Below are 14186 nucleotides of genomic sequence, written 5' to 3'. Positions count from 1 at the left end.
TCATTCTCTTCTCTCCAGAGAACTCCCCTCTTCTCATTTTTCCTATTACTGTCAAGGACACCACTATCCTCCCAGTCACCCAGGCTCACAACCCGAGCGTTCCCCTTGACTGGTCACTCACATTCACTCCACCTAGCCGATCTGTTGCCAAGTTTTCTACCTTCACAATTTCTCTCCCATGCATACCCTTCACTCCACTCACATATCAACCACCCTGGTACAGGCCCTCATTACCTCACACCTGGATCGTTGCACTAGCCTTCCGGTTGGTCTTCCTGCCTCAAGTCTCTCCCTCCTTCTATCCATCCTACACTCAGCTGCCACAGTAATTTTCCTAAAGTGAAAGTCTATGCAACCTCCCCCCCTTCCATAAACTTCCATGGCTCCCTCTGACCTCTAAGATAAAATATAAAATCCTTTCTTTGGCGTTTAAAGCCATTCACAACCTTGCCTCCTATACCTCCTCCCCTCTATACATCCTGCAGTTGAGGGATCCTGGCCTTCTTGCTGTTGCTCCCACAGGACTCTCCATCTCGATGTTTTTGCATTGGCTGGAATGCTCTCCCTCCCCATCTGCATCTCTTGGCTTCCCCAGCTTCCTTCAATTCTCAGCTCAAATCCCATCTTCTATATGCTAATGGCTGCTGTTGTTTAGTCTGACCTCATTCTGGGTTTTCTTGGCAAAGATACTGGAGTGGTTGGCCATTTCCTTCTCCAGCTCATTTTACAGACGAGGAATTGAGGTGAAGTGACTTGCCCAAGGTCACAGGGCTAGTACGTGTCTGAGGCCAGATTTGAACTCAGGAAGATGAGTCTTCCTAATTCTAAGCCAAGGACATCAAGATGATGATGATGTTTTTTACTTGTAAGTGAATTGGATTTAGGTGAGTCAGAGCTGTGCAAAGTCATCATGCTCACTCCCTCCTCCAGAGTCACTGGAGTCCAGTGGCAAAACACAGGTCAGGACGACTGATGATGGACCCAGATGCAGAAGTAAGGTCTTTCTCAGCTCTGAGGCAATACCCAGTCAGTGTTGAAAGGCTAGGTGAGAACTGAAGTCAAAGGTAACCTACTTTGCCTTCACAAAAGAATCAGTCAGGGAGAGGAAGACCCTCAAAGTTTCTGGCCAGAACAGAAACAGTGGCTAGCCCCACATACTGCACTTAATAGATCCTTGTTAACAAGTTGAGTGATGTCCCCTGATTCTCACAGTTGCCTCAAACCAAGTACTCGGTGATGCCTTTAAAGCCAGAGCAGTCTCCCCAAAGCCGATTGTTGTGTGGCTCTTACAAACTCCATCCTTTGGCTCAAGTACTTACCTGGGACATGGCAATCACCTCGAACCATCGCAGGATCCCTGGGAGCTTGTACGCTGTCACAAAGGATGTCCTCTCAATCCACATTGACTAATCAGCAGTGAGCCAGGAAGGGCAGAAAAGGAAGATGGGATTAAAGTGTGTGATACCCACGAGGCAACGAGTAGTTCAACAGACACGAAGCTAACTTGTCCCTCGGAGATTAAAATAAGCTTTGCAGGTCATAGAAATAAGCTTCTAACTTCTCCCCAAAGGTGCTTTGCCAACATAAAGCCTAAACTCTTCCAGGTGTTGGGGAAATAGCTGATGAGGGCCTTGGAATCAAGTCTCCGGTCCCCCAAGCTGGGTAGAGGAAGATAATTATTCCCTATAGGGAAATACACACATTGAAGAATGCCCAGGGGAGCTGTGTCACTCCAAAGTCTTTGTGGCTTTTTTGTGGATATTTTTGGGTTGGGCTAATTTAATCAACAACCCCAAAGTGCTCCCTGACAAAGGGTGTCAAGCTTAACAGAGCTGTCTGAATGTTTTGCTTATCGATCACACGTAGACCTCATAACCTTCACAAAATGAGGTGTTTTGAATAGGCCTGGAATCATACGGGAATGAGGGAAAACCTGATTGAGGAGACTGAGGCGACCAGGCTTTTACTGGTCTTACTTTTGTTCCCTCAAGCTGTAGGTCAGGCTAAATTTCATCCTTGGGTTGGTGGTTATTTGCTCCTTTGACAGCAGAGGGGGTCAGAGGGAATTAAAAACAAAAAGCAAAACAAAAAAAAACCCAGAAAACCTTCAGGCAGTCACTCTGACAAAGTCATGATTAGCAATGCGGGTGGCTCTGGCCAAGAGCATGAAGTATACCTTCAATTCAAGAGCTGTTTTTAGATGCTTAGGGGTGGACTGTGGGAAAAGATCCATACCACTAGAGAAGACAGACCTCGGGGATACCAGGAGGCTGCCTCAGGTAGGAATCAGAGCTGGAGTGGGCCAGGGCTAATGCCACTTTAGGCATAGCCTCAGAATGGAGAGGCAATGAACTTCTGGTATTTTAGCTAATTATTCTTGCTAACTAGGTGTTAAACTCAATTATTTCTATGTTACAGAAGAGTAGGAAGGCTGTTAGAGCCTTTTAAATTTTGGTGCCCTGGGGTAGAATGCCAATGACCCCTCCTTGGTTATAGTTTTGAGCCCTGGTGGAAGATACTCACAGCAAATTCATTTTCAGGGTCAACTGTTCCCTTCCGCACTGGCCTGGAGTAGTGGAATCGCTGCACGTAGTTTGATTTATAAAAGCTGAAAAATGAGACATCTGTTGTCAGTGCCTCTAACTCCTGGGACTGAATGGGAAAACTGGAAACAGAACTAATGTCGTTCACTTGATCATTCAGGGGAAACGTCCCCTTTCACAGAGAAAACTTCAAGACTAGCGTGTGCCTTATGATACTAGCAGGCCCCATATTCTAGCCCCTTTTCTACCAATAGTTCTTCTCCATGGTTTTAGAAAGTAATTTTCAGCAATCTCAAGTAGGGTAGCTCTCTGTGTTTTTGTCAAATCCCTCCCTCCCCCCATCCCTTAGCCCTCCTATAGGCCCGGATGATTGTATCAGCTCCTCAAAAGCCGACAGCAGGGCCACGTGTTGGCTGAACTCTCCAGACTCATTAATGAGCTGGGTCAAGCTCACCTTGTCCTACAACTTTGCTGCAGTCCACACTGACATCTGATCACCTGATGTTGCAGCGACAATGCTGAAATGGAGCGGCCTGCTCTCCTGGAGAGAGCTGATGGGCAGCCCTCCTGCCCTCTCTCTGCCCCAGGGGCTCCCAATGAAAGCAGCCCTCTTTTCAGTCAGCTCCTGCTGCACTTTGTTAGACAGACCCCTGAAGCACAGCCCAGGGCATGCTGCAGTGACCGCTTTGCTGGATGGAACTTGCATCAGGGACACAGTCTGGGCATCAGTCAGAAGCCTGGGAAGCTGATCTGAATTTCACATTGACTTCCAAGGAGCCCTGCTAGTCAACGTCTGTCTGTCTTTCCATTCTCTATAAGCCAGCGACACCCCACACTGAGATCACAACAGTAGCAGCAGCGGCAGCCTGTAGCTTCCTTTCCCTCCCTCCTCCACGCGGACCAACTGGCCAGAATGGCACTGTGATGGGGCGTCTGGCACCCCTTCCAGTTCAGCCTGACATATCTCTGAGTTCCAGCCCATTGATTCAATCTGTGTTTATTGAGGGTTCCTATGCTGCACCGGGTGCCAGAAATGCTGGCCTCCCTTGGCCTCAGCATCGGCCCATTTCAGGGGCAGCAGCTGATGCTACTCTGGAGGAACTCCTCTACAAGGGGGAAAAGAGGAACAAGGTTTCTTCAGGCAGAGATATTGCTGACAGTGTTGGGGATGGGGGTGGAGAGACTGAAGGCAGAGGCCTGTGCTTTCCTCATCGCTAGCCCAGGGAACAGGATGCTGAGCTCCCGTTTCCCTGTGCAGAACACTGAAAGAGGAGCTTACTTGATAATCTGGTCAGGCACAGGCTTATTCTTGAACCTAGGATGTTCATCCAAGACAGGCTGGACTGTGAAGCACTGAATATCTGAATGCCACTGAGTTAAGGGCTTATAACCTTGGCAGCCACTGCTGAGAGCTTCCAATGGCCACACCTGGCTGTGCAGCAGGGAGGTTCTTTCTCCAGGCCAGCCAACCTGGAAAAAAGTTGTTCTGAAGCAACCAAATCCCCCTCGCTTCCCCCTCCCCACTTGCTGAGCCCTGGACACGGGCTATAGGTCAACTGAGTTCTGAAAGCCCAGTAGCAGCCACTCAGGCCTCCATTAACGTTGTTAGTCTGGTATCAGCTGGCTAAATACCAGAGGACTCGGCTCTGCCCGCCACCTGGAAGGAACATCTTCCTAGTCCTGAGTTGGCCAGAGGGAGATTTATTTAATTTAATTAATTTATTATTTATCATTTATTCATTTATTATTCAATTGATTTATTTAATCAATTATTTAATTATTTGAGCAGAAGACACGCCAAGCAAGAGAATGGGGGAGGCGATTAGTCAGTGCCTCTTGCTCCTTCCCTTATGTCCTTCCTCCCATTTCCTGGTTTAGCCCCTTGTCCCTCTTCCTCAGAATCCCATTCTCTTGCTGTCCCATCTGGGTGAATTCATTCATAGTAAGGCTGGGGAGGGGGAGGGGAACACTAGCAGCTGAAGGTAATGGAAAAGGCGCAGAAGATGCCCCTTGAGCTGAGTTTGGAGGGAATCCAGGATTCCCAAGGGGTACAGGTGAGGAGAGAGTGAATTCCAGGCACAGGGGTTTCGCCTGGGTCAAGGCTGGGAGGGAGAGTGTTATGTGTAAGGAATAACAAGAAGGCCAGTTTATCTGGACCGAAAAGAGTTGTGTATGATAAACTTGGAAAGGTAAGTGGGAGCCAGGTGATAAAAGACTTTAAATGTTAAGCAAAAGAGTCTATGATTCTAGAGGAAATAGGGGAGCTATTAGGATTGATTGAGCTCTGGGCCTCATTTGTTTTGTTTTGTGTTTTGTTGATGTTTTCCAGTAGGGGTTGGCCTACTTGACCTCTAAACTCCCTTCCGGCTATAACAGTCCAGGACCCTATGCATTGGATTGTTTCTGATAAGAACTGAAGGAAGTTGAAAGATTAGCACTATTAACCATTGCTCTTGGGATAAAAATCATGATTCTTGCTTTTCACAACCTGTCCCAGTCCAATAAGGTTATTCTTTTCTCCCTCCCTCTACCACCAGGGGCAGTTAGCACAGCTTCTTCCATGGACAGCTCCTTAGGAATGAATGAGTGGCTGTAATTTCAGAACAGCTGATGCATCTGTGCAAAGAAATATAGCTCCTGAGGCTTGAATTAGGAGGGCTGGGGAAGGGTGAACTAGCAACAGAAAAGATCTCTTCCTTTCAAGTGCCCCACTCACCCCCACTCCCCATTTTCCCCCTTTTCAAAGCAAGGAGATAAGAAAAAGAACAGACATTTGGACAAGCTGTTTTCAAGTCTTCTCATAAGAAAATGCAATAGTTAAAAGGTTACGTGGCTGGTCCATACACCTTCCTGGCCTCTCCAAATATGAGGGGCCTTACCCTGAATTACATTAAAAATATCAGATTCTCATTTGTAGCTGTCCCCTTCAGACCAGTGGCATTTTCCCCTTTAAAGAATCAGACGTTCCAGAGTAGTGTAGGAATGAAGGGCAAAGAGACATAATGAAAAGGTTAGAGATGAATATTTATCACTCTGAGGGAGAAAATATGTGGAATCAGGTTCAGGAGACTTGGCAGGCCAGGCATGCAACCTACCATTCATGTTTTAAGGACTTAACCTAATTTGTGCTTACAGGGGAGATGTTTGAGCCTGCCAGGGTTAGTGCTATTCTTCTGCTGTGTCCCAGCTTGCCTGGGCTGTCTACTTTACCTTTGCATTTATGCTGTACCTGTCATCACCACAACTGGAAACTTCATGATACTTGGAACCACTCCCTACCCACCCCCTTTGTCCTCTTCTCTCCATTCCACACTGGGGGTTGATGCCCGTGTGAAACATGGAATGCAAGGTGCCCTTGAACTTGGGATTCTGTCTATACTGAGCTTCCTTGTAAGAATGCTGGTGGCAATTCTTTACTCTGAAATGGTCTGCTGCTTGGTTCGTGATTTATGGGTAAGAACTGCAGTAGTCAGACCCAGACCTATTGACTAAATAAAAGGGGTGGCGGCTACAACACTGAATGAGGTAGGAATCATAAGACCCAAGTGCTAGCCCTGACTCTGCCACGATTGTGCAAGGTCAAACTAGCTGGGTGACTTTGTTCTCACTGCTTCCCCTCAGTTTCCACATCTGTAAAAGGGGATGATGTTAATCCCTGTTCCACCTGCGACAAAGAGTTGTCAGTAAAGATTAAAAGGTATGTGACATGTAGAAAGGGCTTTGTAAAGTATAAAGTGTTGAGTAAACAGCAAAGCAGTATGGAAGTATATGGCATTATTCCCCCAGCCGTTATTGATCCCTTTGTTGTTTTTCAATCATGTCCAACTCTTCTTGACTCTTTTGGGGGTCATCTTGGCAAAGATACTGGAGTGGTCTGCCATTTCCTTTACCAGCTCATTTTACAGATGAGGAAACTGAGGCAAATAGAGTCAAATGACTTGCCCAGGGTCACACAGTTAATAAATGTCTGAAGTCAAATTTGAATTCAGATCTTCCTAGATAATGGATAGAACACCAGCCATCGAGTTAGGAGGATCTGATTTCAAATTTGGCCTCAGACACTTACTATCTGTGTGACCCTGGGCAAGTCACTTAGCCCTGTTTGCCTCAATTCCTCATCGTAAAATGAGCTGGGGAAGAAATTGGCAAACCACTCCAGTATCTTTCCCAAGAAAGCCCCAAATGGGGTCACAGAGAGTAGGACTATCCCACAACGAAACTTCCTGAGCCCAAGCCCATCACTCTATCCACTGAGCCACCTAGCTGCCTCCAAGGCAACCAGAGGTGACACAGCTTGCCCAGAGTCACATAGCTAGTAAGTGTCTGAGGCTGAATTTGAACTCGGGTCTTCCCGACTCCAGGACCAGTGTTGTACCACTACACCACCTAGCTGCCCTGGCTTCTTAATACAGTGCTGCCTCCTATGTGAGACCTGGTACCTTGTTAGCACTTTCTCCCTCTTGTGATTACTTTGTTTTCACTTTATGTTTACTTACTTGTAGACATGTTTTATCTCCCAAGAATGGAAGCTCCCTGAGGGCAAGGAGTGTTTCATTTTTCTCTTTGTAGCCCTGGTTTTTGGCATAGTAGGTACTTACTATATAATAATATTGGCTAACATTTACACAGCACTTCCAAGTTTGCACAGCATTTCCGTATCTCAGCTCATTTAATCCTCACAATAACCCTAAGAGGTAAGTGCTATTATTATTAATTCCATCACACAGAGACTGAGAGAGGTTAAGTGAAGTCTCCAGCTTCCTATAACTAGCAAGTGTCTGCGGTGGGATTCAAACCCAGGTCTTCCTGACATCCAAGTTGAGTGCCATATCCAATGCGTGTTACCACTCAATTTAAAAGTATGTTAAATAGCTATTTAAATGTTTGTTGAATGAATATATAGTCAACGCAACGTAAGCTCCTTACACGTAGGGCCTAGGAGTTTTTGTCTTTGTATTCCTAGCACCTAGCAGGTACCTTGCATGTAGTGGACATATTTGCCTGTTAAGTGAGTGAATGAATGAACAAACGAACGAATGAATGAATGAACGAATGAATAGCTAGACCTGCCAGCTCCTCCACCCTCCAGTGCAAGGATACATTGGCCAGGAGAGTTCTTTACATCATCCCCTGGGGCAGACGTTGTGTTCATCTTCTCTGCATTGGGGAACTGACTCATCAGCTGGATTTGGAAATCCTCTCTCCGCTCATATTCCTTGCCACGGTAGATGAAAACTTTGTTCTGTGGAGGAAGGACCATAACAACGCATAGGATTACTAAAATGACTTTTCCTTCAAGAAACTGTGGGCACTTCTAAAATGAGAGTGGTCTTCTCCTGATTTTCTATGCCTTGCTTATTAAAATAATCTTCCTTAAATCCTATCTTCACTATGTCATTCTCCCACTGAGGAGCTTACTCCCTATCATATCCAAGCTAAACCTGGCACTTGAGGCCCTTCATCAACTGCACATAGACCCACCTCATGACCTACCTCTTTTGCTCTTCACCAAAGCCATTTCTTCTGCTGCCCACAAACCATTCTCTTTATTCTAGCCTTTATCTGTTTACTCACTTTATTCTCTAAATCTAGAATACTTATCTGACACATCTCTGTTGGTAACTCATAGCCACTACTCCTCAAGACTCAGTTGGACTCATTTCTTCTAAGAAGCTTCTTGACAAATTCTTTTCTTCCCTATCTCCTCTGTACTTATGTATACTTTCTCAATTACATTTCCACATGCTAGATCCTGTGTTGCTTTATAACCATTCCCCAGCTATTCCATATATCTATGCTTGGTATCTCCACTTAGGAGAGGCTTCTCTCTTCTACCTCTAATATTTCACGGTTCTATTTTCTTTGTTGCCACCTTGAGGCCTCCATAGTGGCTGGTAATACCATATGGGCTCTGTTAGTGACTGTTGGTGACGATGATGTTTTAGGATGGTTTATGATTTGTCCTGGGTTGTAATGCTCTGCACCCTAGACAACATGCCAATCTCCAAGATACTAAAGACCCAGGGCTCAGTTATCCCCATTGGTCTATACTATGGATCCCACAATCTAAGCTTGCTCACTCACTCTCAGGAAAGAAGGGAAGCCCTGACCATAATATCCAACAGCAAAGTAGTCTGGTTTAGGCCGAAGGATTTTCATGATGTTTTCATAGAATTTTGCTTGTTGAATCTGAAGGAAGAAAAAACACAGGTTAGCAATAAATAGGCAGATGTGTGACAATAACACATAAACTTGAAAGTGATTGGAGTCTTAGGGACAAGACATGTAAAAGAATCCAATGAGACCTGAAGCATGTGTGCTTCCACCTGCATAAATGTGCATGAGTGGACACAGTAGTGTGTGTATGTGCCTGTGGGTGGATATGTATGCATATTAATAAGTATGTGGATGCCAAGAGCATTTATATGTGTGCTGCCTGTGTTTCTGCTTAAATTACATACCCAATAAAACCAAAATTACTCTGGAACAATAAACCACAGGAAAGGGAACTAGTAGTCCTTTTCCTCTTTTTTTTTAAACTGTGACATTAATTACTTTCTAGAAACAGTTAGAGTTGACTTTCTAAATAAAGTAGAATGGAACACTGGGGACTCTCTAGCTTCAAAAGGTTGAGCAGAGCTGGTTGGGGAGGGGAATGCTGGACAAATGGAAAGTTACAGACTACTAGATGTACAGGATTTAGAACTGGAAAGGACCAAGATCACCTAAGCCAAGACCCTGTTTTAGAGATGAGACCCAAAGAGTAAGTGACTTACCCAAGGTCATGCACATACTAAAGATTATAGGATCATAGATTTAGATCTGTAAGGGCAACTCAGAGATCATGTAACCCAACCCCTTCATTATACAGGAGAGGACACTTTGGGCCCAGAAAGATGAGTCAGTAAACCCAGGGTGACTCCCACACTGGTGTCTTACTACTCTTCTTTTGTACTTCTACTACAGGAACAGAAATACAAATACTGCAGAAACGTGCTAGCTGTCCTTTGCTCACCATGGACAGCAGAGAGTTATAGGAAGAGCCAGAGGGGGAGTGTCGTAATATGATTTGAATCAAAAACACGTATTTTCCTTTTCATTTTGTTGGTTTTGTGATTAAATACAGCATGGTGTCTGTTTTGGTGTGTGGAAACCTCATGATGTGGGTATTGTGCTTAACACCCCATTAGAAGAACAGTTCCTGATGGGTTTATCAGAACAGCTCTTTTCACAATGACTCTTGGGAGGAAGAAAATCACAGTCAAATGTCGTTCATATTTCTTCCTTATTTTCTTCCCTTTCCCTTAAAAAAAACCAGACCTGGACATTCACTCAAATCTCTGTCAAGCCCTGCTTTTCAGCGGACCAACGCCCGGGTTAATACAATCTCAAGCCAGGACACTGGCCAAACCTTCCTGTAGTGTGTTTCAGCAGCTCTTGACATGCATTCAAATCTTACCAGGTTCTGGCTCAGGAGTTCATAATCAAACACTTGCATTTCATATTGCTCTGCCAGCTCCTTGCACAGGGCTATGGCTTCTTCCCACATCTATAACACAGGCACAGAATCAAAAGTTCAGTGGACCCGGAGAGTTAGCTGAGCCCGGATCAGGGCTGGGACCTTCAGCCTTACCGGTGTGCTCAGCGTCTCCTCATTAACATCTCTGCTACTGCTGGCACTCACTCATCAGATCTCCCCTGATTTAGACTTTCTAATCAAAGGAGGTAAATGTAGGATGGCCAATAGAAGAGACACCCCACCATCATAGCTTATTTTATTTTGGACTGGATGTGCAATTTCATTAATATCCCCCAATCAATGCAGATCAGCATCCATTCTGCAAATTATAGTCTTTAGTTGCCTGGGGCACTTACAGGTAAAGACTTCTCCAGGGTCACAAAGCCAGCATATGTCAGAGGTGAGATTTGAATCCAGGTCTTCTGATCTCTGAGACCAGCTCTCTATCCATTATACCTGCTACCTCAAATACTAGGTGGCAGCTAGGTAGCACCATGCATAGAGTGCCGGGCCTGGAGTCACAAAAACTCCTCTTCCTGAGTTCAAATCTGGCCTCAGACACTTACTAACTGTGTGACCCTGGGCAAGCCATTTAACCCTGTTTGCCTCAGTTTCCTCATCTGTAAAATGAGCCAAACAAGGAATGGCACACTACCCCAAATCTTTGCCAAGAAAACCCTAAATGAGTCACAGAGTCGGACATGACTGAAAATGACTGCGCAACAACACCTCACTATTATTAAGAAATAATAGTAATTATAATTTGTTATTATACATTGAAATTTTATTTGTACTTAAAATATTCGATCCCTGCATCAAGCCGTTGAATATTATATTTATATTTCAATATTATATGATACAATAATACTCATATTGCAACCTTCTAAAATATTATGATCTCCATTTTACAGATAACTAAACTGAGGGACAAAGAGGTTAAATGCTTTGTTTGCAGGTTGTATAGCTAGTTAGAGACAGACCTGGAATTAGGGATCTGAGTTCTCCTGATTTCAAGCCCAATTACCTTTCTACTATATCACATTGCCTGAGTCCAGCGAGGTTATGTGTGAAGTGGATGGATATAAAGAATAATAAATATTTTTATTTGAGGAATCTAAAAAAGTAACTGTTTCCTAAGGAAGAATAATTTCTCAACTCCTTCCTTCTGTGACCATTGATCCACAAGGACAGGGATCTTGATCTTTGAAAATTCTCCCCCACCGCCCTCCTCCCCCCGGCCTCAGACCAAACACTTGACACTTACTAGCTGTGTGACCCTGGACAAGTCACGTAACCCCAGTTGCCTAAAAATTAAAAAAAAAAATAAAAAAAGAAAGCCCCCCCCAAAAAAAAAGAAATTAAAAAAAAAAAAAAGAAAAAGAAAGAAAAGTGAAGAGGCAGCTAGGTGGTACAGTGGACAGAGCTCCAGTCCTGGAGTCAGGAGGAACTGAGTTCATATGTGACCTGAGACACATGGTGCTCACTAGCTGTGTGACCCCGGGCAAGTTGCTTAACTCGGATTGCCAAGAAAGAAAGAAAGAAAGAAAGAGAGAGAGAGAGAGAGAGAGAGAGAGAGAGAGAGAGAGAGAGAGAGAGAGAGAGAGAGAGAGAGAGAGAGAGAGAAGAAAGGAAGGGAAGGGAAGGGAAGGGAAGGGAAGGGAAGGGAAGGGAAGGAAGGGAAGGGGGAAGGGAAGGGAAGGGAAGGGAAGGGAAGGGAAGGGAAGGGAAGAAGGAAGGAAGGAAGGGAAGAAGGAAGGAAGGAAGGGAAGGGAGGGAAGGGGAGGGGAGGGGAGGGGAGGGGAGGGGAAAGAAAAAGATTCCCCAGCTTTAAACCCAAAGAAGCCAGTTGCAGATGAGAAGTCTCATGGACAAGGGTAGGGAATATTCAGACTCTTAGCCCTAGTGGTGTCCACATCCAATTCTAAAAGAGAAACACAATGAAACGTGGGTGCTGTGGCATGGGGATGAGGCGGAAGGAGGCTGGCACACTGGAGTGAGCATTTTGAAGCAAAAGTGCTCTCTCTGCACTAGGGCATAAAAATAAATAAAACCATGTGCCCAGCAAAGGAGCCCTAGCTGTAAACCTATGGACAGGTTAGTGAGCACCATAAAAATACTTTATGAATAAGAAGGAAACAAGTCAGCGCATGAGGCCAGGCTCTGATTTTCTCTTTAGCCAGAACACGAACCAAGCCCAACTCCCATGGGTCCAAAGAGAGAAAAAGATAAACCATCATTCCATCTCTGGCCCTGAGCAAGGGAGGGAAGGCAGAGAAGGACGTCTTACCCGGACCAACCCATCTCACTTTACAGAAGAAGAAGTTGGGATCCTGAGAAAGGAAGTGATTTGCCTAGGTCATATGGAAAGAACATTTGAATGAAGAGTCAAAAGTTCTAGGTTCTGGCCCCAGACATGCTAACCAATAGTTGTGTGACCCTGGGAGAGTCAACTAACCTCTGCGCCTCAGTTTCCTCATCTGTAAAATAAGGAAAATGATACCAATGCTATCCAGTTTACAGGTTGCTCCTATGTAACCAATCAATCCACAAGCATAATTTAACCATCTACTACACGCCAGGTACTATATTGGTTGCTGGGGACACAAAACCAAAACTGAACCTTAATAGACCACAGAAATGCAAATGGTTCTTCTTATCATTCAGTGACGAAACCAATACTAGAAACAAAATTAAATGAAAGGAGTTTGCAAACATCAGGGACTAGCATTACTTCTCACTCTTAGACTCTTCCACCGCAGTCATTCGTCCCCTGCTTTCATCCTGGACAAAAACAAAGCAATAAAGAAACCTGTCCTCCAGGGTCAATTCTACTCCCTGCAATCCTTCCAGGAGCCTTGGGAGAGTTTGATGAGATGAGCAGGAAATGTTACAGCAGAGACTGCACCCTCTGGGCCCAGGGAAGGCCTTTGGGAGACCTCCTTAGCGAAAATTCCTCATCTGGCCAATGAGGAAGAGTTTATTTAGATCCCGACTGTGTGCGCAGGTCCGTGCTAAGGACCTCGGGAATACAAGAGAAGAATCAGATGGGGTCTTTGCCCTCAGACCGCTCAGTGTCTTATCCGAGAGACAAAACTAAAAGTGCAACAAATGTGTATAATATTAGGCACCCTGTAATGAAGTGCTGAATGAAGGGCTAAAGGAGCTCAGAGAAGGAAATCTGGGGGGGTGGTACTGAGAGCGACAGGAAAACTTACTGGGGGAGGCAAGACTTAATTTAGGTGGGATGTGGATGGGCTCCTCCTGAAGGATTATCTAAAGTAATCTGGAACTCTCTTCGAGCAGCAGTCCTAGACATAAGATAAGTGCTTGAGAAAACTCAATGTAGTTTCTGGGCAACCTTCTCTCAAGATAACAACAAAACAAAAATGCTTTAAAGTTTGCCAAGCACTTTCCTCTACACAACCCTATACTGTAAGTAAGAATAGCTGGCCTTTCTTTCTATAGCACTTAAAGGTTTGCAAAGTGTTTTACACACAGTTTTTCATTTGATTTTTGTAAACATCCTGTGGGGGAGATGAGGCAACTAAGTGGTCTGGTGGACAGAGGGATGGACCTGTCTTCAGGAAGACCTGCATTCAAATCTGTCTTCAGATACTAATTTGCCCTGGAATCCTAGGCAAGTCATTTAATCTCTGTCTGACTCAGTTTCCTCACTTGTAAAATGGGAATTATAATAACAGCTACCGCCCAGGGTTGTTGTGAGATTAAAATAAAATAATGTGTGTAAAATGGGCTGTAAACCTTAAAGTGCTATATTTTGTTCAGTAGTTTCATTTGTGTCCAACTCTTCACGTGCCCATCTGGGGGTCATTTTCTTCACAAAGATGTTGGAGTGGTTTGCCATTTCTTTCTCCAGCTCATTTTACAGATGAGGAAACTGAGGCAAACAGGGTTAAACAACTTGCCCAGAGTCACACAGCTAGTAAGTACCTGAGGCTGGATTTGAACTCAGGTCTTCCTGACTCCAGGCCTGGTGCTCTATCCACTTCACCACCTTAGCTGCCCCAAAGTGCTATGTAAGTGCTGTTATTTTCCTCACTTTACACAAGAGGAAACTGAAGCTCAGAAAAGTTAAGCGTCTTGCCTATAGTCACACAGCTATC

The 14186-nt window shown here is 44.8% G+C and overlaps 1 protein-coding gene across 2 annotated transcripts in view; it reads right to left on the bottom strand.

Annotated features, from left to right (window-relative positions):
• Nucleotides 1-14186, bottom strand: part of DOCK2 (dedicator of cytokinesis 2) — a 499735-nt gene that overhangs the window by 17442 nt on the left and 468107 nt on the right. For both annotated transcript variants that reach the window (XM_078150544.1, XM_020992326.2), the window contains exons 39-44: nt 10003-10092; nt 8628-8732; nt 7644-7785; nt 3823-3904; nt 2524-2608; nt 1320-1406 (exon numbers count right to left, since the gene is read on the bottom strand). In XM_078150544.1, the coding sequence (XP_078006670.1) occupies nt 1320-1406; nt 2524-2608; nt 3823-3904; nt 7644-7785; nt 8628-8732; nt 10003-10092 (591 nt within the window). The remainder of the gene's footprint in view (nt 1-1319; nt 1407-2523; nt 2609-3822; nt 3905-7643; nt 7786-8627; nt 8733-10002; nt 10093-14186) is intronic.

Source organism: Phascolarctos cinereus, unplaced genomic scaffold, assembly GCF_003287225.1.
Source record: "Phascolarctos cinereus isolate Bilbo 61053 unplaced genomic scaffold, phaCin_HiC Scaffold_2;HRSCAF=192, whole genome shotgun sequence".
Taxonomy (NCBI): domain Eukaryota; kingdom Metazoa; phylum Chordata; class Mammalia; order Diprotodontia; family Phascolarctidae; genus Phascolarctos; species Phascolarctos cinereus.
The sequence above is the reverse complement of the archived record's forward strand: the minus strand, read 5'-3'. Positions and strand labels throughout refer to the sequence as shown.